The sequence below is a fragment of the Lipophrys pholis genome (genome assembly GCF_963383615.2).
Source record: "Lipophrys pholis genome assembly, chromosome: 9".
In the NCBI taxonomy this organism is placed as follows: Eukaryota; Metazoa; Chordata; class Actinopteri; order Blenniiformes; family Blenniidae; genus Lipophrys; species Lipophrys pholis.
Window position 1 is genome coordinate 8,874,653 of NC_137639.1, and position 22,491 is coordinate 8,897,143.

Genomic DNA, 22,491 nt, shown 5'->3' on the forward strand with positions numbered 1-22,491 from the left:
AGAAATTGCTCCTACTTAGCTTTAAAGAACACAAAAAGTCTAAAATGACTAAACATTGCTGAATCTGCTAAAATAAAATAATCAAATCAGCTCAAAAGATGGGAAAATGGTAAAAAACAGCTGGAAAGGGTTAAAACCAGCCAATATTTGAATACATGATAATTCTTTAAGTTCAAGTTCTTCTCTTATAAATCTTTCAATTGCAAAAATGCAACCATTTTTGGTTTATATGGCAAAACGATATATGTCTAAGCTGTTTTCTTTTCATTTTGAAGGCAGCTGTATGTTGAAGCTCCAGAATGATGATTTGGTGGAAAGTAGCCAAAAATGTCTCTTTTGGGTGTCGAGGTTGTAGACCTCAGCTATACGTCACTGATAACGGCCGACTGAAATGATTGGGATGTTGCTCTTCTTGTCCTTACACACTTACCAACAAGTTTGGCTCGTAACATTTCAAATTAGGAGAGTATCGAATTGTGAGTGTAATTACCTGGAAGCGAAAACCCCTTTGACCTAATACAGTTGATATTTGTTAACTTTGCTTGACTGAGGGCATGAAGTTCTTGGTCCTCTGCTCCGTTCGTTCAGTGCTTCGCGGTGTATCTGTGCACCAGCTCCTGTCCCGGGGCTCCGCTCAGACCAGGCAGTAGTGAATTTACTGGAGTACAGCCCAGAACTCTGTGTTACGGATAAAACCGCTGTATCTGAGTATAGGTTACATGAGGCCACTACCTCTTCCTGCACATATTTATCCTTTACGATTTGAAATCAAACATTTTTGGGGGATATATAGATATATATATATATATAGGAAACATGGGGAGTGAATCTATTTTAGTCAGCAAAGTTTAATGTTTATGGAACTGCTGGGGATTATGATGATATATAAGGGAAACAAACAGCTTCCTGAGTGGACGGTGGCCTTCGAGCATTGATGATTTTAGCATTTGTGTTGCCTTACCATATCATTTTCATCTTCACCACATTCTCTTTTATGTTGTAACATATTCAGGGGCACCACTCAGCGATCGGGTTTAATGCTTCCCTTATGGTTTTATAAAAAAAAAAAATGCAACATTCAAGGGCAAGTTTCTTTTCTTATTGGTCCTCAGCCCACAAGCTGCAGGAAGAGGAGTGAAGGTTCCCCCTCTTTCCTCTCTCTGTCCGTCCAACTGGTTAAAAGAAAGAGAAATCTCTTTCCACTGAGCTGTTAAACGCTCGCCTTCATAGCGCTGCGTACATCTTGTTGCTCTCATGCAATGATTATTTGCTCGTGGCGAGTGGGAAGCAGTCAGACTTTCAGACAGCTTCAAGATTTTTTCCCCCCACTTAAAAGGAAGTAAAAATCATACCGCACAAAGCAGCACAATTGAAGTTCTCTGCAAATCACAACGATCAATAAGTTCATACTCAGTGAAGTTGTTTCAATATCTGAAATAAGTTTAGCAGAGTTCACCGGCGTTACAGTGGAAATAGTAGCGTGAGCATGGCCCACCACGTTGCGTTGGTGGAGACGGTTTGAAATGCTGTCATGTAAATGGTGCCAAAATTCGATTAATATTTAAACGTCCTTAAATATTTTATAGGCCTCTGAATGTAGCTTCTCACATCACAACATTTGTCATGCATTAGTTTTAAACTGTGCATGAGAAAATCTGTTTTCTGAATGTTGGGCTGACCCTCCCGATGACAATAGAGACAAATGAAAATGAAAAAATAAAAAGCTTCAGTTCAAATCAGTTATGCCAGTCTACATGTGTACACTTCACAGAGAGTTTCAACTAAAAGCATGAGAACAGTTCTGCCGCCACGAAACGGCGCATCCGTTGCAATGATGCAAGACTGATAAGGAGTAGGTCATCAGCCCAACTGCACGTCCTACTTTTTCTTTATTTAACTTATGCAAACCAAAGTCAAGGGAAAGTTTGATGGGTATAAAATCTGACATTTACCGTGTTCCAGGAAAAATGCCCCAAAAAGCTACCATGTAAAATAACTGAAATGCCAAACCATATCCCATTTGTATTCCTTCGGCTTTTTTTTTTTTTTTTTTAACCAGCCACACTAGTTTCATTAAAAATCACCAAAGGCCACAGCTACAAATGAATGCCTTTTTTCCACAAAGAAACGGAGGAGAAACCTTACCCCTTTACCGCCCAAATTGTGAAATGAAATAAAGAAGAACAGCTCACACAAGGGTCTATTTCCACATGTGGTAGCAATTAACAGCAGTTCAACCCCCCCCCCCCCCCAAAAAAAAAAAGAAAATGTGTGAAGTGAATTGTATGAAAGAACGAGGCTTGATGCGCTCTCATTTCGTGTTCTAATGAGACCTCATGTGATATTGGTAAGCCATGGTGTTCTCAGTCCCAAGGATTTTTTTTTCTTTCTTTTTTTTTTTTCTTTCCTCCACAGAACTGCTAATTCTTAGACCGCTGTGACCCTTTAAAACTGTGATGTAAAGTCATTAATGTCCAACTTTGTCTTTGATGACATGCTGGATTAATAACGACACGGTCGTGCTTCAGTGAGCTTCCAATGCATGATCTGTAATACCAGTGGGGACTTCGCTGATGAGCCTATTGCACAGCAGGTTTGATCGGATGGCCCAGTCAGGATCATGAAAATCAGGCTGCCATTTCAACCCGGGACCATATTTCAATGACAAAAAGAGTCATTTCTGTGTGTTTAATAGACAAAAAAACAAAAAAAACAAATAGAAACGGACAAAACCCAACTAACTTCACCTCTGTGTTATTTTGGGTGTTTTGATATTTTGTACTTTCTCCGCTTCCCTCCTAGAATCGATTGTGCGGGAATCTTGAAGTTGCGTAACTCGGACATCGAGCTTCGCAAAGGAGAAACGGACATCGGGCGTAAAAACACGCGGGTCAGGCTGGTGTTCCGGGTCCACATCAACCAACCCAACGGCCGAACGCTGTCCCTGCAGGCTTCCTCCAACCCCATCGAGTGCTGTGAGTGTGAACACTAAACCTGGCGCGCCTTCCCACTGGGATTTCCAACCAAGTGAAAGGTGGCATCTATTGTTGTAATCCAATAAACTCGGCTAATATTTTATTGCCCGCTGGAGCAAATTCAGTACCTCTGCACTCAATAAGCTTTCCACCATCAAACACACTTGCCAAGGCAATAGCTGCATTGTGCACGACGCCAAACACACGTGTTGTCTATCTCAAGTTTGCATTTTTATGACTGAATGCGCAAGGTATTGTGGTAAAGCTACCCCATTAGCACGGGCCCCACAAAGGTCAGTTTCCAGCCCCCACTTCTGGCACAGCTGTACGAGTGCATTGAAAGAACCCTCTGTTTCGCTGTGTATGGGTGTGATGCTATTCGCCCCGAAGGAAGCCAATTAAAGTAACATTGTGAGACACGGCTGGCATTATAGTTTATTATACTAAGTGGATGTTAATCGCTAGTTGTTTCATCATTACGGAAGTTTATTCAGAATGTGTAGGTGCTTCCGAGAGCTTCTGTTAGATACTTCAACTTCAGATCCACTGATTTGAGGTGATAAGATTCACTATTTCTGGCTTTGGCTCAAGACGCCCTATTCAGTGATTCAAGGTGACTGGCGTTATGTCAGAGAGACCAGAGACAGGTGGTTGGCAGCCAGCTATCGGACGGAAAAATAAACAGAACAAGGATTTGACTGTGAAAATATTGTTTCGATCAGTTGGACGCCCTTTTTCAGTGTCATTTAAAAGCAGCTGTTGGCTGAAAATCTCGTAGCTCGGGGTCATGAAACCATCATCATAAAGTCGATAAGCCCACTTCCCTAACCAAGACCTGCTGTGCTCCTGGATCGCGCTCCTCGGGGTGGATGAAATGTAGACTTGTGCGTCGTATCTGAAATGTTTATGCGTGTGTCTCCTCCAATAGCCCAGCGCTCGGCTCAAGAACTTCCCTTGGTGGAGAAGCAGAGCGTGGACAGCTACCCCGCCACCGGAGGGAAGATGATGCTCCTCTCCGGCCTCAACTTTCTCCCCGAGTCCAAGGTGGTGTTCGTGGAGAAGGCCCAGGGTAAGCTGCAGTCCTCCGTTCCCTCCCACCTCCCCGACGTCTCTCTCGAACGTCTCCCTCCGTCTCCCGCTCGGTGGCGTTCTTCTCGGTATCTCCTCCCCGTCAAAATACAGCGAGTCTCGCCAGCGAGCCACATGTGTTGTGCATTAAGACACTATATTTTTAACCAAAGCGTATTTACATTCGCTGAAGTTTCCATTGCCTGTTCACTGTTTCTCGCCACAACTTAAGGAATGAATCACAACCAGGGCATGTGCAACGTCTCTGTTTCTCTCACTTTCCCTTTCTCCCTCACCGTCCACGTACCCACCCCACCCCCCCCCCCTCCAGTTCTGACAGTTAACCCTGTCCCTCGCTCTCAGTAGCTCTGTTCGTCCTTTTAGAAGCTATTTCTTCTTCATTCAGATTTTTTTTTCTTCTTCAGCCATGTGCTTCCTCCCTGTGTGGGTGGCAGCGAGGATAAAAACAATACTGATTCAGTTTGCAATTGAATGACTGTGATCATTTCCTTGATCGCACCACTAAAAACCCAAGCAAAGGTCAAGCTCTGTGGTACCCCAGGAGCCTGTTAAAACACGATGCGCTGAGGATGATGGTGATGTGGACAGATAAGAGGAGAAGCTAAAGCTGAAAAAGTGATCATAAAAAACGTTGCTCATCATTGAGGATTGAGCCGCTGTTTTGGAATTTAATCATGTCAGTTGCGGTCACACTCTTGTTTCCAAGAGGCCGACTATTAACTGTATTGTGACCAATAAACAGTCATCAATGTTGGTGGTTACCGTAGCAACGCTTCATAGAGGCCCCCAAAACGGCTCACATCCAGACAACATAGAGAGATTTTTATAGAGGTTTCTTGAACCATGAAAATTCTGAAAAGGGTCAATGAGGGAATTTCAAAACTTTCATCTGGAGCTGATCATTCCATTTCCAAACAAAATGAAAATTTAGATCAAACAGCACAAAGGCATTGGCATTAATGGGATCAAGTGAGGAAATCATGAATGGTATTGATCATAATCTATACACCATTGTAGTTTTCATCCACCTAAAAATGAAAAGCATTCAACACAATCAACAATAACATATTAATTAATAACAAAGTGGAACGGTATGGGATCAGGGAAATAGTTTGTCACTGGGTAAAAAAGTTATTTGAAGGACAGAAGTTAGTTTGTGAAGCTGTGAAACGTTACTACTTCATGCTTGGAGATTGTGGCGTCCCCCAGGGGTTAGTACTCGGTCAAACATCTGTAACTTTAAATTTTTATTGTTTGTTTTTATTACTATGTTCAAAATGAAATCAAACAAACAATTCATGCATAGAAAAAGAAAATCTACTGTCATTAAACATCTCCTAAACATCTCATATCAAGACTATAAGTATACGGTAACAGTCTCCAGATGTCTCCTTAAGACTAAATGGTAAATGGACCACACTTTTATGTTGCTTTTTACTGCTTCAGCGGCTTCAAAATACTTCTACAATCACACTCACACATCTCGACTCCCATTGGAAACAGCTTTAGGGTTCAGTGTCGTGCCCAAGGACACTCAGAGGTAAGGACAAGGTGGGATGGATGTCAAACCTCCAACTCTTGAACTGGAAGACGAACCCACCTCACCAACTGAGCCGCAACATTCCTCTTAACACTTCACATACAAACTATGAGAAGATGGAACAAGATGAAGATGATTCCTCAGCATGTCACATACAGGCTTTGAGTGACTGGGAAAGACGTCCTCAAACACTTAAAATTCAGATTATATGTTGATGTTAACATCACAAGAGTCTTCCTAACACTTTGCATGCAGGTGTCCTCTAAACAGCTCACATAGAAACTATGAGCAGAAAGATCAATTTGTCAACATCCACACACCAAACCAGTACTCTCCAGTTACTTCATCATATTCTGTATAACTGTAAAATTATTCGAAAGGGCGTCAAATCACGAGCCCTCTCAAGTATTTAGCCCTTTTTACTTTTCACCTGTGTAAGCTTTACATGTAGAGCAGTGGAAGAGATGAATATGAAATAAAGCAGAATTCAGTTTTCGTGGCTTAGAAAAAAAAGACGGAATTCCCCACAAAACGCATTTAAATTAAAAGTAGATTTTCTTAATGCCAAAGGGCCTTTTCAGGGTTTCTTTATGATTCATAGGTGACAGCCTGTGAGAAAGTTTCTGACTTCACCTTAAAAATGAGTCTCAGTACTATAGAAGGTAAAGACTTCATCACTCTTGTGATGTCTCCGTGCATCGCCTCTCCCTTTTGGAATGGCCTTCTCTATGAGGACCGTTGGGGTTAAGGAGGAGGATGAACTAATGTGGGGTCTCCCTCCTCCTGGTTTCACTTACTCATTGAGACGGGGGATCCCCCTGGAGAGGAAAGCCCAAACACACACAACACCTTTCGCCTCTTTATCCGCTGCTACTTGAGACTCGTGATTCCCCTCTAGCTTGTATTTCCCCTCATTCTCCAACACTCACCTACCCAAGAAATCTGTTTCCTGCCTCCTTTTCCTCTAGTTCTTGCTCCCTCATCCTGCTCGTTTTTCTTACCTCTATCCTCAATACCCGCTAAAGACATTAAGTCAGTGCGGAGCTCTGCACTGGTGGGATCCCCACACTCGTGCCTGCCATTGACATTTCAGTGGTTTGTTTTCCGTCTCGGCGGTGTCCAGAAGAAGAGAGAGAGAAAGAGAGGTTGTCTGTCTACTACTTAGTCTGTTTTTATGTAAACTTTAATGACCCACCACTTCCACGGTCTCCTAAGTCAAGAAGCCCATTACAGAAAAGCCTACACACTCTGAACACACATGCACACACAAGGACACACACACATCACTCACTAATGGCAACTGTCTATGAGCAAGTACGAGCGTGGAAAAGTACTTAGGTCCCAAATATACTGCAAAAAAATTGGCTTTTGGCATCTTAACCGGAGGACCCTGCTGTTTCATGAAGGTTCTCCGACATAGGATTTCTCCGATTGTTGATTTAGAAGGACCAGACTAGAAAAAGAAACCAATAAAATCATAATTATATTACGGATTCCTTCTATAACTTTGGTTTTTATTTTCCCCTGGAAAAGTTCATGACTAAATGCAAGAGTGAAATACAGAACGCTGCACCGCAGAGATTACGTCTCGTAGACATGTGCTCACGCAGTGGGACACACGCGTCCAGCGCAGCTCCGTGTGCGGCCAGTCGCAGCTTTCGCCACCCCGATGACAGCCATTACTCTCGCTGCCATCAAAGGTCAGGATGGCTGCTCACTTTCTAAAATTGACTCCAATAAACACCTTCCAAAACTTTTCTTAAGGAGCAACAGACGGGCTTTTAGAGTCCCAGTCCAACTTGTGCGAATAATTATGTACAGTTGGAATTATTGAAAAAGATCACACACGGAGCAGATGTCTTTCAGCACAAATAAGGCAGCAATAACGCTTAAATACAGGAGTTCCTTTACATCATTATGTTTGTGTTTTATTTTTCTTTTAGCTGTGTTTAACATGCAATATTTTGGGGATGCCTTTAACCCGCATTATTTTAACCCCTTACACCCCCCCCCCCCTCCCCCCGAAAGAAAAAAAATGTTTAGGTTAAAGTCTATAGAAGTGATTTTATTTTGTTTTTATAATCAAAAATATAAGTTAGTGATAAGTGCAACACGATACCACTTCTGTGTTTGCCCCTGTTTACACACAAAAAAAAGTGAAAACAGAAAACGTTCCTTCCGTTTTTAATATCTATTTACATAACAACAATACTCAGAGCCAGCGAAATCGCAACTTTTTGACAACACGCCGACTCCACGCAAACAGGGGAAACGCAACTCTTCTGAAACGCTGCAACGACACATGCGCACCACGTTTTTTACTGAAACAGTATTTGAAATGAATTACCCATGAGGATCTTACAGGTAGAACAGATAGAACACCAAGTCAAAGTCTCCTTTGTCTCCTTTAGCAGACAGTAAATAATAGATTTGCACCTGTGAAAGGAAACCATAGTACGAGTTTAGAAATGCTCCTTTGACTTAAGAAGCTGTCTTTTTTTTTTTATATATATATATATTAGTGAAAATGGGCGTGTCTGAAAATTGGCGTCACTATGATGTTTTGACAAATCAGAGATCAGAAAGTGGGTCAGTAGCCTACAAACTTAACAGGTCTGGGTCACTGTTCTTAGTAATTTAGTCTACTAACCTGCGGTTGTGTTCAGTAATATTTTGCTCTGTTTGTCTACTTCAGTTTTCTTCCCCTCATCTCAATGTTGTTTTTACTGTCTGCCCCCCCCCCCCCCCCCCGAGAATTCCCTGGTATCAAATGAGCAGAGCTCATAGCTGCTGCCACTGCGGGAAACCTTAATGCAGCTTGAAAAATAATTACTTCTACTTTTTAAATGCGACGCTCGTCCCTACTGCGCCACTTCATCACCCACAGGATACCTGATGCAAACTCTGCGCATTCGCTGTGCACACACGTGTGTGTGTGTGTGTGTGTGTGTGTTGCTGTTATGTGCACCCAATGCGACCGGCTGCTGGCCTGCGGGCCTCTTTGCGTTGTTCGGTAGGAAGTGTTTTCAGTGAGTCATCCAATAAGGATTCCCCACAAGGGGAGGTGAAGCGGAAAAGACGAGACCCTCAGAGACCCTCAGATAGGTAGAAGAAAAGATGTTGCTTCCATAGAAATCCTTCTTCTAATCTAGTGCACTGAAATCATCACAGACTTTTTAAATAGACGAGTTGAACGTTGTTGGCCTATTTTCTGCTCGTCCCGAAAAGCTGTTTAGTTTATCGGTGATGGACTTTTATTCCATTATTGGATGCGTCGACTCGAAGATCATCACTTGGCAGGAGAGCAAGTCAATCAGACTGTAGCTAAATAATTACAGACGAAAGAAACCACATTTTTGTGCTGCAATGTAAGCATTCTTTTCAGCTGTAATTGGTATTGACAAGAATATTTAATAGGCCTTGACTTTTATTTTTTCTTCTTCGTCCCAGTAACGCGCCGTACCCATCACAGACCACAAACATGGACCTTTATTCAACTTTCCGCTTTCTTCTGCGTCGTTGTGCTTGGTTTGATTCCTCTGTTGTTTTTGCCATGTGCAGCGTCTTGTCCCAGTGTTTTGGTTTGTCCAAACCGCTCCTCTGGCACACGACTCGGAAGACATACCTGGCGCACCTTTTTGCAGCGTCTGCTCCGGCTTGCCCGGCTTTCCACGGATGGAATGAGCGCTCGTGGCGAGGAAACTAGAAAGACAGCGATGGAGAGACAGGCAAATAGGAGAGGGAGGGATGCAGAAAGTAAGCTGGGGAAAGCCTACACTCTGACTCAGAGGGGAGGTAAGGGAATTCCCTGGTGAGCCGGATGGTTTTTACATCTGGTCGGATTGGAGCAGTGCCTGGAGCTCAGCAGCACCACACAGCCGCGGTCTGAAATCTGCTCTCCTCCGTCGCTGCTTTAGGCAGGAAGAGAGAATTCTCAGCCCCAGTGTAATCTGTAACATTAGGACAGCATAGTATGCTACAGTACCCCCAGGCTATTATTCTTCCTCTATGAAAACTCCTCAACAACAGGCTGAAGTATCTGCATTTCCATAGCTTCATGGCTTGAGTCAGGCAGGCCTTGCCTTTCAGACTATGATCTAAACTGTTTCAGACTGTTTATTCTCCGTTGAACGCTTCTACCTTGGGCAAGTCTAAACACCAGACAAACTGGTCGATGTATTGTACTTCTAGCGGTATGTCTAGACTGTCGCTTGGCTTTGGGCTAAGATAACCTTCACAATCTTGACTCACGCTTTTGGCACTTTGGTAGGATAAGGTCAACCTCCAGTCTGCTTTAGGCTAGCGATTTGAGAAATTATTGTCTAATTAGGATGGTGTTCTGCAATATTTCCAAATCAATCATTGATATGTAATTGCTGCAGGAGCTTAACCTCTCTTTCCTCCTTTTGAACATCGATAAAGGAAATCTGCCTCATTGCTGAGGTCATGCCTTTTTCAAATCAATAGGTCAATACCCCCCCAAAAAAAACCATATAATCCAGCATTAAAACGATAGATGTGACTGCCCTCTAACTTTTCAACCTAACTGATGTACAAGTTGAATCCCTCTATAAAGTATAAGTTATGATCCTGTCAAAGTGTGAAGCAAGTGAAAGTTTGCCTCCCAAGTTGAAAATACAAAAAGTTTGAGCTCACAATTCACTTTTGAGATGCAAATTGGGTTAGGACTCACTCACTCACTCACTCACTCACTCACTCACTCACTCACTCACTCACTCACTCACTCACTCACTCACTCACTCACTCACTCACTCACTCACTCACTCAACCTCTTCATCCCATCGGGCACATAAGGATGGCGATACTACTTCACCACTTCACCCAGTCTGGAGCTTTGACCTGCTCTTGTCCCATGTACGGCCCATCGCTTCCAGGAATGGACAATTCCAACTATTTTATGCTCCTCTGTTGTTATACGCAAAAGTACGACAAACTGTTGATCATCAAACTTTTGATCTTCCCTGAAACCGTTTCTGGTATTACAAGTGAAATTGGCAAAACAGTTTTCACACCTGGCTAAACAACTACCAAAAACAATCAACACTTTCAGGGAGTGAACCAACCTGTTATATGTGTATTGTCAACACACTAACAAATTGTAGTTCTGTTGAATGTGAAATACTTCTTCATAACACTTCTCTGATATTGGTTGGAAGATTTAATAATTACTTGCTGGTTATGGAATGAAGTACTGTAGTACTTGGAGGCTTATTTTTGGCATCAGATGGCTTGCATTCGATGAGATGGTCTTCCATCAGTCCATCAATTAAAAGCCCATCACAGTACACATGCATTGATCCTTATGGGCAATTTGCATGTTGAATTTACAGAAATGTCTTTGGATTGCAAAGAAAAACACAAAGAAAACACTTACAAGCACAGAAGGAACATGCAAACCCCACACAGATTTGATATTGAACCCAGATTCCCCCAATGTGAGGCAGGGTAGCTCATAAGCAACTGTTCATATGATCATTATATGCCAAGATGATGATCTGCCTTCAAAGTGATCCAGCTTGATCACATCAAGAGACTGACCCCAGCTCCTCTGCAGCAGATGTTCAGTTGAGGGTCTGTAAGTTGAGGCCTCCCTTGGCTGTGAAACACCATGTGGTCAGCAAGAGAGAATTCCACTTTTGATTACCTCCTTGTGAATGCCACGCACCCGACAAATATTAGACGAATGTACAAGTCGGGATGATGGTCCAGCCATCACTCTTCTTCTTCAGATCATTTTCCAGCTCAATGCCACACAGCTGGACCCCTGACAAAAAGGATGAAAATTCACTCCCTTGACCGCCATCTTGCTCACCCCCTCAGGTCAAGTCAGCTCACACTTTCCCTGTTATACACCAAGTATAACTCACTTCCGTACTATAAACCCATCATAAATCTACTGTCGAGACGTAATTTATGCAGAAGCCTCTGGATCCGAAGCAGACCTGAGTTTCTCCAATTCCTCCGGTCCTCAGATTGGCAGAAACCAGGTGTGTCTAAGGGAGAAAGCAGCTGCACCTCTGGGATCACTTATGGAGGGAATCCCTTTGGCCTTTTGGCTTTGCTCTCCGTCGGATCACCAGGTGATTGCTGCGAAAATGTGTGTAAAATTACTCAAGCATTTTTGGGGGGGTTTCAGGAAGCGGCCGAGGTAATATAATGGAAAATAAAGCTGACAAAATGTAAACAGGAAAGCGGAAAAAAAGAAAAAAAAAAAAAAAACACGCCTTCAAATCATTTATGGAAAAGAGAAAAAATAATTCCTGGGTTGTTTCACAAGACATCCTCCGTAATTACAATTATGATTCATGTTTTCCATTGTAAGATATCCTAAAGTGAACTCTTTTCGGTCAGCAAAAGCTGTTGTACACTACACTGTGTGTTTTAGAAGAGAAAAACACCTCCGTCTGCAGAAAGAAGTGAAAGCAAAAACTTTCAGGTTCACTCTGAGGTCAGCTGTCAGAGAGACCTGTGAACAGAAACTGTTAGAACCTAATAATGGCTTATATCTGAAAAGTTTGCCTTTCTGTGATCATCAGTTGGAACAGCCTCTGCCTCTTTGCTCGTTAAACAACGAAAATCAGACAAATGGTAGAATTTGCTCGAATGGGTCCAGTAGTCACACTGTTGCCAGGCTGTCAGAGCCTGATGACTAGAAGAAGCCTCGCCCTGTGTGCGGTCTGATGAATGAGTGTGTTGTCCTGGCAAGGTGGTGTTAGTCTTTGTGAAGCTCATTTACACACGTGAGTCATGTGGAGCAAAACGTACCCTGTTTTACCTTCGAGCACAAAAGCCTAAAAATAAGCTCCCGTGTGTCTGAGTGCCCGCTCACTCATGTCCCGGGTGAATTGTGTGAGGATTACACCCAAACCTCTCCAGACACAACTTGCACGTAGCCACGTATCGTTGCACGCTTCCCCGTCTTCTCACTGTGTGATTCAAGGTCAGAACATACCGTAGGTAAAGGATACCGCGGTTGAGTGTGTGCATTACGTGTGGGTGGAGGTTGCGTGAAAGAGGAGGTGTTTGTCAGGAACAGAAGCATTTTGCAGATGTTGCAGGGAAGAAGAAGCGAACGGAAAGTCCTGCGGTTATCTGCTGTATGTAAAGGTATGCCACAGGTGGCCCAGGCCCTAATCAATCACAGGTTTCAGACAACATTAGTTAGACGATGTCCGCTTTGAAAGTATTTGAAAGTGATTTAGAGGTGGAAGGTGGATCGCGAAAGAAAACGGAAGAGAGTGAAGTTTGAAAAACATGTTTACTTGTGGAGGCTGGGGTTGACGTCGTAGTCTAAGGTTTCCCTCTTGGAGTGTCTCCCAGAGCGGAGGCGGGTGAGATTCCCTCTTGGTTCCCCTAGACGTAACATGAGGAACGCTCATCTCTGTCTGTCTCTCCCTTTCTCTGACCTTCCCTGCGTTGCGTCTGTGCTCCCTCCTAATTGCCCTTCCATACTCCTTGTAACTTTGTGCTTTTTTTTTTTTTTTTTGCATCTCAATCACCTGCCACATCTGCAGGATCTTTGCTGCCGTGCCCCGCGGCCGTTCTATAGGCATATCACGGCCGCTATTCCCAGGTCTCCCACTTCATCTCCATCCCAGCAAGGCACATTTCTCCATATGCAAGTTCTATTTCCCCTGTTTCAAATAGAAAAGCCCTTATCTGATCTCTCTGCCGTCTGTTTTTCTCCTCTCCTGTGCTTTAATATGGCCATTTTGGAAAGATATATCTACTGATGTTCACTCTCTGAATAATAAAGCTGACCACCCGCCCCCACTACCACATCTCACCAATAATAAGCCAACCATGACTGGAATCCTTTATTCTTTCACTCCGCCGCATGATGTGAAAAACATAATGCTTAGTGGGGGGGGGGGGGAAACAAGGGTTTTTACATTTCCCAGAGCTGCTGGACGTCTGCTATCAGTTATTTGGAAGCTGATTCTGATTATCTTATCTGATGGCTTCCTGGTTTCTGAAGCAAAGCATTTCTGCTGCACATTTGTATCAATACTCTCACCAAGGTGGCTGCAACACGCGCACACGCACGCGCACACTGACACATGGTAGTGGTGCCACAGTGCCCATGCTACTGCCTCACATGGTGTGCCACTGACACAAAGGCTGTTCTGTGTCACGTCTATTTCTGACAGCCATAATGACTCATCGGTTCAGCAAAAAAAAAAGAAGGCAGGGGGGGGGGGGTGAATGGCACTGTGGTTGGTACTGATTGCCCTAGCAGAGCCCAGAGCGTCTGTTCACAAAGGTGTGGCATGAAATCAGAGAGAAAACGCAAAGAATGCGAGCCGAACTTCTGCAGGCTCTGCGACAGCTGCAGTAGCTCACGGGACTTTTTATTGCATGGCAGCAAAGGAAACCTCCCAACCACAACAAGATGGAGATGACAAGAAAGAGAGATGAAATGAAAGCGGCTGCTTTTTTTCCTTCAGCGTTACAACATTGTACAGTTTGCATGAAGGGTTTTTGATCAGGCACGAGATGATGGAATAATGAAATAAAGGGGATACTTAGACATAAGAGGATTGACTGAAAAATCTAATGAGGACAGAAACAGTGCAGACGGACAGACGCTAATGAAGAGAGTCTGCAGTCCCTGTCGAGGTTCAGAGATAAAACAGATGCAAAGTTGTTATTGACCAAAGACACCAAACAATTCTCTGAAGTATAAAAGAAACCCATCTTCACTTTTTGTCCAAAAACTAAAGGTTTCTTGTTGAAGTTACTGTATTTCCACATATCGTAAAAGTAAAGGTGCTAATTTTGAACCTCTTGTCCCTTGCAAAGATACGGACAATGGAAAAGTATCTCCAGAAAAATGCTTTAACCATAGAATGAAAGTTATTTTCCTTAAAAAAAAATAATAAAATCACTTCCGTGGAAGAATGCTGCTTCCTAACTTCAGAATAGACTCATAATAAGGCCACCATTAGAGCTGGTCCAAGCAGCAGAATTGAGCTTTACCTTTGTTTAGCCTCAAAAAGCATTTTTGTTAAAATCATGAGCTCTATTTGTAAGGAAATAGGAGTTTAAATAAACATGTATTTGTGGTGCAACTTCCCCTTCTTAAAAATCTCTGCCATTAGAGGAGGTAAAGAGACCGAATTGATCACGATCTGTCAGCCAACAGTATACACTTTGAGAAATGCATTAGGCTGAAATAAACCACAGTGCTGCACCAAGAGAGACATTAATTTATCCTGAAACGTTTCTTGCTTGAACACTACATTGACTTTCAGTCTTAAAATCATAATTCTCCTCAAAATCTGCGCGGCCGATCATTGACCTTTCTATTGAAGCCCGTCTGCATTGTGATGTTGGTCAGACTGAGACGTGCTGATGATTGTGGTTTCCCCCCCCCCCCCCTCGTCAATAGATGGACATCATCTGTGGGAGACAGAAGCCAAGGTTGACAAGGACTCCGTCAAATCTGTAAGTACATCTCATTTGCCATCTTCATTCCACCTTCCCATGAGACTTTCTCCTTCCCTCTCTCTCTGTGTCTCCTCCTCATCTGTCCCCCGTCATGATGTAACCTTTGCTAAGGCGTTACAAATTGCAACACAATGATGATTAGCCGACGCAATCCTGAATGGAATTTTCACTAAAATCTCGGCGCAAGTAAACACAGGCTTGCTGCGCTTTTGTTTTTTTGCATCTAATGCATGATTAACCACATATGGGGATATATGATACAGACTCGCACCCCGGCATAGCCAGACGTTTAGTTCACAGTGAAGTGAATTGGGCTTAAACGCCTCATCTGTGCCGGGATCAGGCAGCCAAGAGCGGATCACTGCCCGGCTTTAACCTGCTGCTTTTCATAAAGGGCCGTATTATGAAAATAAACCAGAGCACTCACTTCGCCGAAGCTCAGTCACACATTCGGATTGCGGTAATTTATTGCCGGGCAAAAGGGAATCGTCAACAGGAGGAGGGAAGCAAATGTTCTCCTTGTCCGCGGAAAACCGCAGGTGCTCTGGAGTTGATTAGGATTTCATGGAGATTCAACGCTTTCCAGTGAGCAAGAGTCCAGCGAAGGGTCTGTCAAAACCTGCCCAGTTGTGCCTGACAGTACGTTTTCAATTGCTGGTGTCTTTCATCATCAGCAGCAGCTCCTGCTCCCCCTCCTCCTCCTCCTTTCTTTGTAAACTAACCAAGGCGATTTACACTCTTCCCCGAGTCTAAAATAAACTGTGAGCATTTATATGCTGCGACTCGAGGATGTTTTGTTTTTTTTGTTTGTTTTTTTTTCCCCTTGTTGTTGCGGTTGTTTCACTCAGGTGAACGACTTGGTTGCATCAGGGAAGTAAATGTAAACTCGGATTCCTAATTGCTCTGTGGGGCCGGCTGATGTGCTATGGCTGGGGTCCCAGATGCTGGAAAATTAGCGGGCGTGCAAGGCTCGGCCGGGGGTGGTGGTGGCGGTGGTGGGAAGGCAGTGTTGATAAAAGAAAAAAGAAAAAAAGAAAAAGAAAAAAGAGCTGCAGTGTGTTTATTAGCAGATCCAACAAACAAAGCGAGGGAAGACAGCAGGAAAGCGCTGGGCTTTTTCTTCTCCTGTCAGTTTGCGAGCGGACTACTTTAAAGTGCTCCAGTCTGCCTGCCTGACTGTGTTTTTATTGCCGTCCGGAGCGTGCTAACTTTCACCGGTCGGCTTGGAGAGGGAAAGCTGTGTGCACGCTTAACGCACTCAACCAGCCACCTGTGTGTTTTTCTTTGTCATCATCTGGAGGGCAGACCAGTTCTGAGCTCACCTCCAACCCTCCCCCACCCTCCCTGCGCGCGCGGCGATGACCGACAAAAACCTGCTTCCTGTCAGTGCTCACTTCTCTGGCCTGTTTAGGCCCACGCCAGAGTGACAGCGAATCCCTGGAATTGACACAAACAGACAAATTGCTCCGTGCTCCCTCATCAGAAATAAAGCAGTTCACATCCGTCCAGACTTGCCGGGGAGGGGGAGCGGGGGAGCGAATCTCCCCATAGGAAGGCACGGCTGTGCAAACAAATAAGCCGGCTACCTCTGTGCTCTCGTGCAGCTAAAGCCCTGGGGTTTTCCTCAGAGACAAACATGGGCACTGGACCAACCTCATGGGCTCTACGGCTGCACACACACAGTCCAGACAAACTCATTTAGACTAGTTCCCAATCCAGCCTCTTGGAAACAGTACTCTAAATGCAGACCAGATGCAAAATAAACATCGCTGTTGATTAACCTTCTAAACCCCCATAGGCACATAGTCATTATAAACTCAAGTCTTGAGGCCAATCTTTCAACTCTATAGAGCTTCATTTAAATTTGAGAGGAGCCATACCAAACATCTCGGGCTGAATCCAGGAAAAGTAACCGTCTATAATGATAAGACAGCCACAATCCCCATCCCAGAAAAGTTCAGGGGTTGAGTAACTGTGATTAGCACTGGTGCATTTAACTTTAACCCAATATTCCTTTGCAATTACACATCAAACAGTGACGACTGTCTTTTGGCTGCAGCTTCCAGGGGTCACACCAGTGGGTTTTGTTTGACTTCATGCCGGATGCGTTTCCTCATCAAACTCTCAGTGGGATTCAAACCTTCCACTCACAAGCATGCTGCTCTAACCTCGGGGCCCCCACTTCCCTACTACATACCAAACAACAAAACTGAGTTTTTACTGATAAAAGCAACTGGTTTGAATGTATAATTTCAATGTGGAGGTGTAAAAACAAGGTTGTCAAACATAAGGCTTGTGGACCAAAACTTGGCCCACAAGAGGCTCCAAACCATCAAGTAAATTGTACATTTTTCAAAGAAAATGTGTGTGACACTCCTGGTATGAAATGTGAAAAAATGAAGTGTTTTCCCTTCTTCCCGCTTCATGTGATTGCTCTTCCACAGCCGAGGGTCTCCTTCATCATAGTTTTCAGAAAGTGTGAAATGTTTCCAGTGGGATACAGATCTGGGTTGTGCAGGCGGGCCAGTTTAGCACCCGGACCACTTCATCACAGGCCCATGCTGTTGTAATATGTGCAGAATGTGGTTTGGCATGGCCTTTGTGAAATAAGCAAGGACCTGCACTAAAAACAAGATGTGGTCAGAGTGGCAGCATGTGTTACTCCAAAACACAGTTAAGTTCTGATCAGTGTTAACGGAGCGTCCATGTAAGTGTGAGGCCGCACATCGTCAACAGACGCTGCGTTTTTCAACTAAAAACAATGGGCTGGGTCGTCCAGCGCTTCCATCTGGGGGACAGAGCATGCTTCTATACTAAACCTCGGTTCATAACGAGAGCAAGTCTTGGTTATTTCCACAACAGAATTTTGCCCATTTTTAATGCAAGGCAGCCTGACGGCGTAAACGCTGTGGCCGCAGGAAATAGTTCTTCTGGACAAGCGCGAGAAGACGCAAAAACTTATCTGAAAGAAAATCACAAAAAAAACAAAAAAAGCCTTAGTTTCAGCCTTTTCCTCTCCATACAAAGAAACTTATTGATTCTCACAATCATTTGTCTGACTTCATTCTTTGCTTTTTGTGGGGTTTTCCCATTTCTCCCCACGTTTTCTGGAAAAACTAACGGTCGAAAGATAATTATGGTGCAACAAATTTACAACACATAGCAGTAAACTCCCTCTGATTATCGGTTGTATCAGCAGGTGTCTTGTTCCTCTCCGTGTTTCAGAGTACCGTCGTTGTGGAGATCCCGCCCTACAGAAACCAGAGAATATCCAGCCCGGTGCACGTTAACTTCTACGTCTGCAACGGGAAGCGGAAGAGAAGCCAATACCAGCGCTTCACCTACCTGCCTCCAAACGGTAATCATCACCCCTCCACCTCTTCATTGGCAGTGACACAGAGAGACACTCATTGCTTTGCACAAGGTCACACACACTCTGCATCTGTCGTCGGGGGCTCGTCTTCACATCCTCAGTCATCAACAGGGCCACCTGATTTTTGCGTCCCGTGTCTCCGGCGGGTGTTTTTTGACATCGCTCCCGGCGTCGCTCGGCTGTGAGCTGCGAGTGAGAGCAGCAGGCGTGAGGTGTGTTTACTCTGTAGTGAACCTGCGTTCCGCAGCCATGAGGTGTACCTGCTGAGTGACAGAGCCTGCGAGCGATGTTGACGCGGACAAGTCAATCTTCCCGGCGACCCGACTTTCACACCTCGCCTTGGTGCGGTGTCGCCCCATCACCACCGGCTCACCTATGAACTGACAATCACACTTGCACACTTGTACACACATACACAGACATCCAAAAGCCAGCCAGCACTTTGGCCTGTCATTCATGTAGCAACCTGAAAAAGCCAGGAATACCTCTCAGTGTGTTTATCGTGCGCCCCTGGCCTCGGTGTTTATAGATGGCTTTCACATTGGAATTTGAAGAATGAATCGGCGAGAGTTTAGAGAAGAGTTGAGCCTCAAAAGAAATTCATTGTGAGCTATTTCCTTTACACTGCAGGTGCACGGGGGAATTATCAGTCAGATCAAATCCACAGAAAGCTGAATACGCACGTTTCCTTCGGCAAAACAAACTCTTCCCCTCCGAGATACTCAAGACACTGGAGCAACTTCCTGCAGGTTTAGTGATGCTCCAAGACCCCCCCCCCCCCCCACCCTCAGCCCGCTTTAGGATTCCAATCAGCAGCCATGCTTTTGCACTCTCCCCCGTGATAACCAGTGAAATCCATTAGATCAAGACAAAGATATCTTGTTTTCATTGATCAGTGCCTAATGGGTCTAATGCTTCGAGGGGTAACATGCATCGCGTTTTAAGCCTACAGCTGTTAATAAGATGTGACATTTTGATTATCAGCAGATGTATTTACGACCGCGGGAGATAAGTGATCAGGGTTTTTTTTGGACGAGGCCATGAAAATAAGTGGAGCAGGGCCCTATTTGGAGATGCCTGATTATGTGGACGAGCCGGAGTGCACGGCGGGTAACTGGACCAGTGGCGGGACAGACCAACTGTGACCTTATATAGCGTATCCATTTCAAATACTGTGCCTCAGCAAAGACAGAGCATCCTGGCTTCTATCGTGCACCTCTAAGTCATTTCCCTTAGCATCAACACAGCTCTAATTAAAAGATGACTTGTTGTGTTGTGTCTCTTTTGCTGCCAAGTAAACCGCAAGCAGAGTGCGGACCACACAAGTGGGGCCAGCGTCTCGTCAGAGAGGCATAATTTACTCAAAAGTGTTGCAGCCAAAGAGAGCCTGGATCTCAAAAGCTGTTGAGTTCTATTTTTAGACTCGCCACTGTTTTGAAAAGTAAAAACTAAGACGTTTCTAGAAATCAATGCACAGCATGTAAGATTACAGTCACAATGGTGGGTCTGCTATTGATACGACGCCTTTACTGCCTATTGAGATGACACAGCAACAGAACTACAAACAGTGCATTGAAACTTGAACGTTTCTCTGTATTGTAAATCTGTTGAGAAATCTCTGTTTTCTTTGAAATTTTTATAATTTGATTGATGGTTTAGCGGGAAAGGATTGGAGCCTCTACCAGGCCAGTAATGCCTCTGCTTTTTGGCAGTAACAAGCAATGGACTGATTACTAATAGGAAATTAGTTTTGTAGGTAAAAATGCTGTCGATAGCTTTAGCGTGTTATTTCTGACCATCCGCATTACCTAAATCTGTTTTCTGGCTTTCACGATTTCACTTAACTCCTGCTTACCAGAGGACAATGCCTCATCAATTCTCTACTAACTCGGTCCTCATGACAGCATCATGAAAAAAGCTAAACTGCAAACTGGCTTTTCGATTTTCCTGCATGCACAGTAATGTTTTGCATTAGCGAGTAGCAAGTAGGCATCAGCAACTAATGAAATTTCAACTAAACTTCACAATTGAGTCTGTGTCACAGCAACTCGACAATTAGAAAAAAAGCTTTGTATCCTTTTGCAAGTGACTTGTTACTGAAGTCAATGCAACGATTGAGGACCTTTGACTACGTTTGAGTAACTTGCACAGTATTGTCATTATCATTGTAGAGTACCATTGTAGAATACCATTTTTCCCTTAAAAAAAACAAACAAAAAATCTCATTCATGAGCCTTGTTTGCATAGTAATAAACCAGAACGTGGAGATTTAAAAGAAAAACTAAAGTTGTAATTAGAGTCAACATGCCCTGCGTAGTGTTGATGGCTCCACTAGTCTCATAGTCACAATACAGCAGCACCGAATGAAAATAGTCCTTGTGAAGCTGTTTGCTTTTGAGGCTTTCAGCCTGTGTGTCAACAATCGGTGTCACAAGTAACATTGTGGCCAGGTACTGAGGGTGGGCTGAGGGAGGGGTGTAGGCGAGGGAACACATACACACTCACACATACACAAGCAGGGTTGTCAACACTCTTCTTTTATTTTGTCTTTTTGCTGGCTTGTATGAAAAGGCTCTTCCGGCTCAGCGGCTCACTTCAAGCACAGTTGTGGTCTCTGACGTTGTTTAGAGAGAACATTTCTTTAACACTCCGGTGTCTGCTCGTCTATAAAAAGGCAAACCGACCCTTAAAATAGCCCGACTTGTTTGAAACAGCGGAAGGATGAAGCAAACACTCTCTGGGACGCAGATGCTTGTGAAAACCACCTTTATTTTCCGTTAAGGTCATGTGACCATCTTGTTTTTTTTCGACTCAGATGCAAAATGTGGTTGACGCCTTTTGTGGTTGAACTTCAGCGAGAGCATTTCAAGAATCAAACAAGTCAGAAAAACAACTTAATTAAATCATATTGGTCTTAAAAAATGTTCTGATTATCAGTGTCAGTCAGCCTGTCAATGTACAAAGGTGAAACGATGAAGCTCCATCACAGTTCACTATAAAGTGGTAAAAGCAGTTGATCTTTTTTTTTTTCCATTAGTACTTGGGGTTGGAAAGCTTGCACTGAAGTAAAACATCTATTGGACTTAAATGCATGGAGGGTGGGCAGCCATAACCCCACAAGCACCAGCCACTAAACATAACCCAGAAACAAACGCAGTATTTTATTGTGATAATAAGAAAGCTATTTTATGCAAAGTAGAGTTGCACAGAAATGAAACAGGATGTCAATACTCTCAGCGTACGGTTTTGTAGTGGTTACTACTCTTGCTTCAAAGGGGGAAATTCCCCAGTGCAAGGGTCTCTGCATGACTGTGCTCCTTTCACAGGACAAAAGCATATGTTGAGGTTAATTCCTTGTTAATGCCTTGTTTTAGTAAAACAAACACTTGTACACAGAGAACAATATGCTGTAAACAATAACAATGGAGAGTACACATACATTTGTACCGGCATACGATGACTCCATTATAATAACTACCAAGTCTCAGGAGAATATGGACTGGGAATCATGACGTTCTGGAGGCCGTTGTTGTTGTTATTGTCCATTTACTCGCACAAAAGTCGCTTTTTTTTCTCTCGGAGCATTTTCATGTGAACAGAGAGTCTCAACGTTTTCCGTTTTCACATGAAAACATTGTGCAAATGAGGCCTAAATTGTCTGATCGGTGTGAATGTGTGTGTTGTTTGTATGTCTCTGTGATTGGCTCCACTTGGACCCAAATTTGGATGATTGGATGGCTGTCCACCATTTCAGTTCCAAAGAGTAACTTTTTTGTAAATTGTTCACTCTTCATTAGTGGTGAGTGTAATAATCAGCCTGTGATTCTCGATGTAAGAATAGAGATAGAGAAATCAAAAGTAAAACCAAAAGACAGATTTCACCCCTTTAACGTCCTACATAACTAGCTCTTAAATTGTATCATGAGTTTCGCTCACCTCACCTGAACCGTACCACAGAGTGGATTGAAGGAGGGTTTTGTTCTACCTGAAGGAAAAAACAAAAATCATTTTTTTAAGATTGAATGGAATTTTTTCAGCTGAAG

The 22,491-nt window shown here is 43.7% G+C and overlaps 1 protein-coding gene across 1 annotated transcript in view; it reads left to right on the forward strand.

Moving 5' to 3' along the window:
* The window catches only part of LOC308113998 (nuclear factor of activated T-cells, cytoplasmic 1-like), a 72,996-nt gene that overhangs the window by 19,397 nt on the left and 31,108 nt on the right, over nt 1–22,491 (forward strand). Inside the window, exons 5-8 of the mRNA XM_080470611.1 lie at nt 2,803–2,975; nt 3,904–4,044; nt 15,017–15,072; nt 18,301–18,433. Coding sequence (XP_080326737.1) covers nt 2,803–2,975; nt 3,904–4,044; nt 15,017–15,072; nt 18,301–18,433 — 503 coding nt within the window. The remainder of the gene's footprint in view (nt 1–2,802; nt 2,976–3,903; nt 4,045–15,016; nt 15,073–18,300; nt 18,434–22,491) is intronic.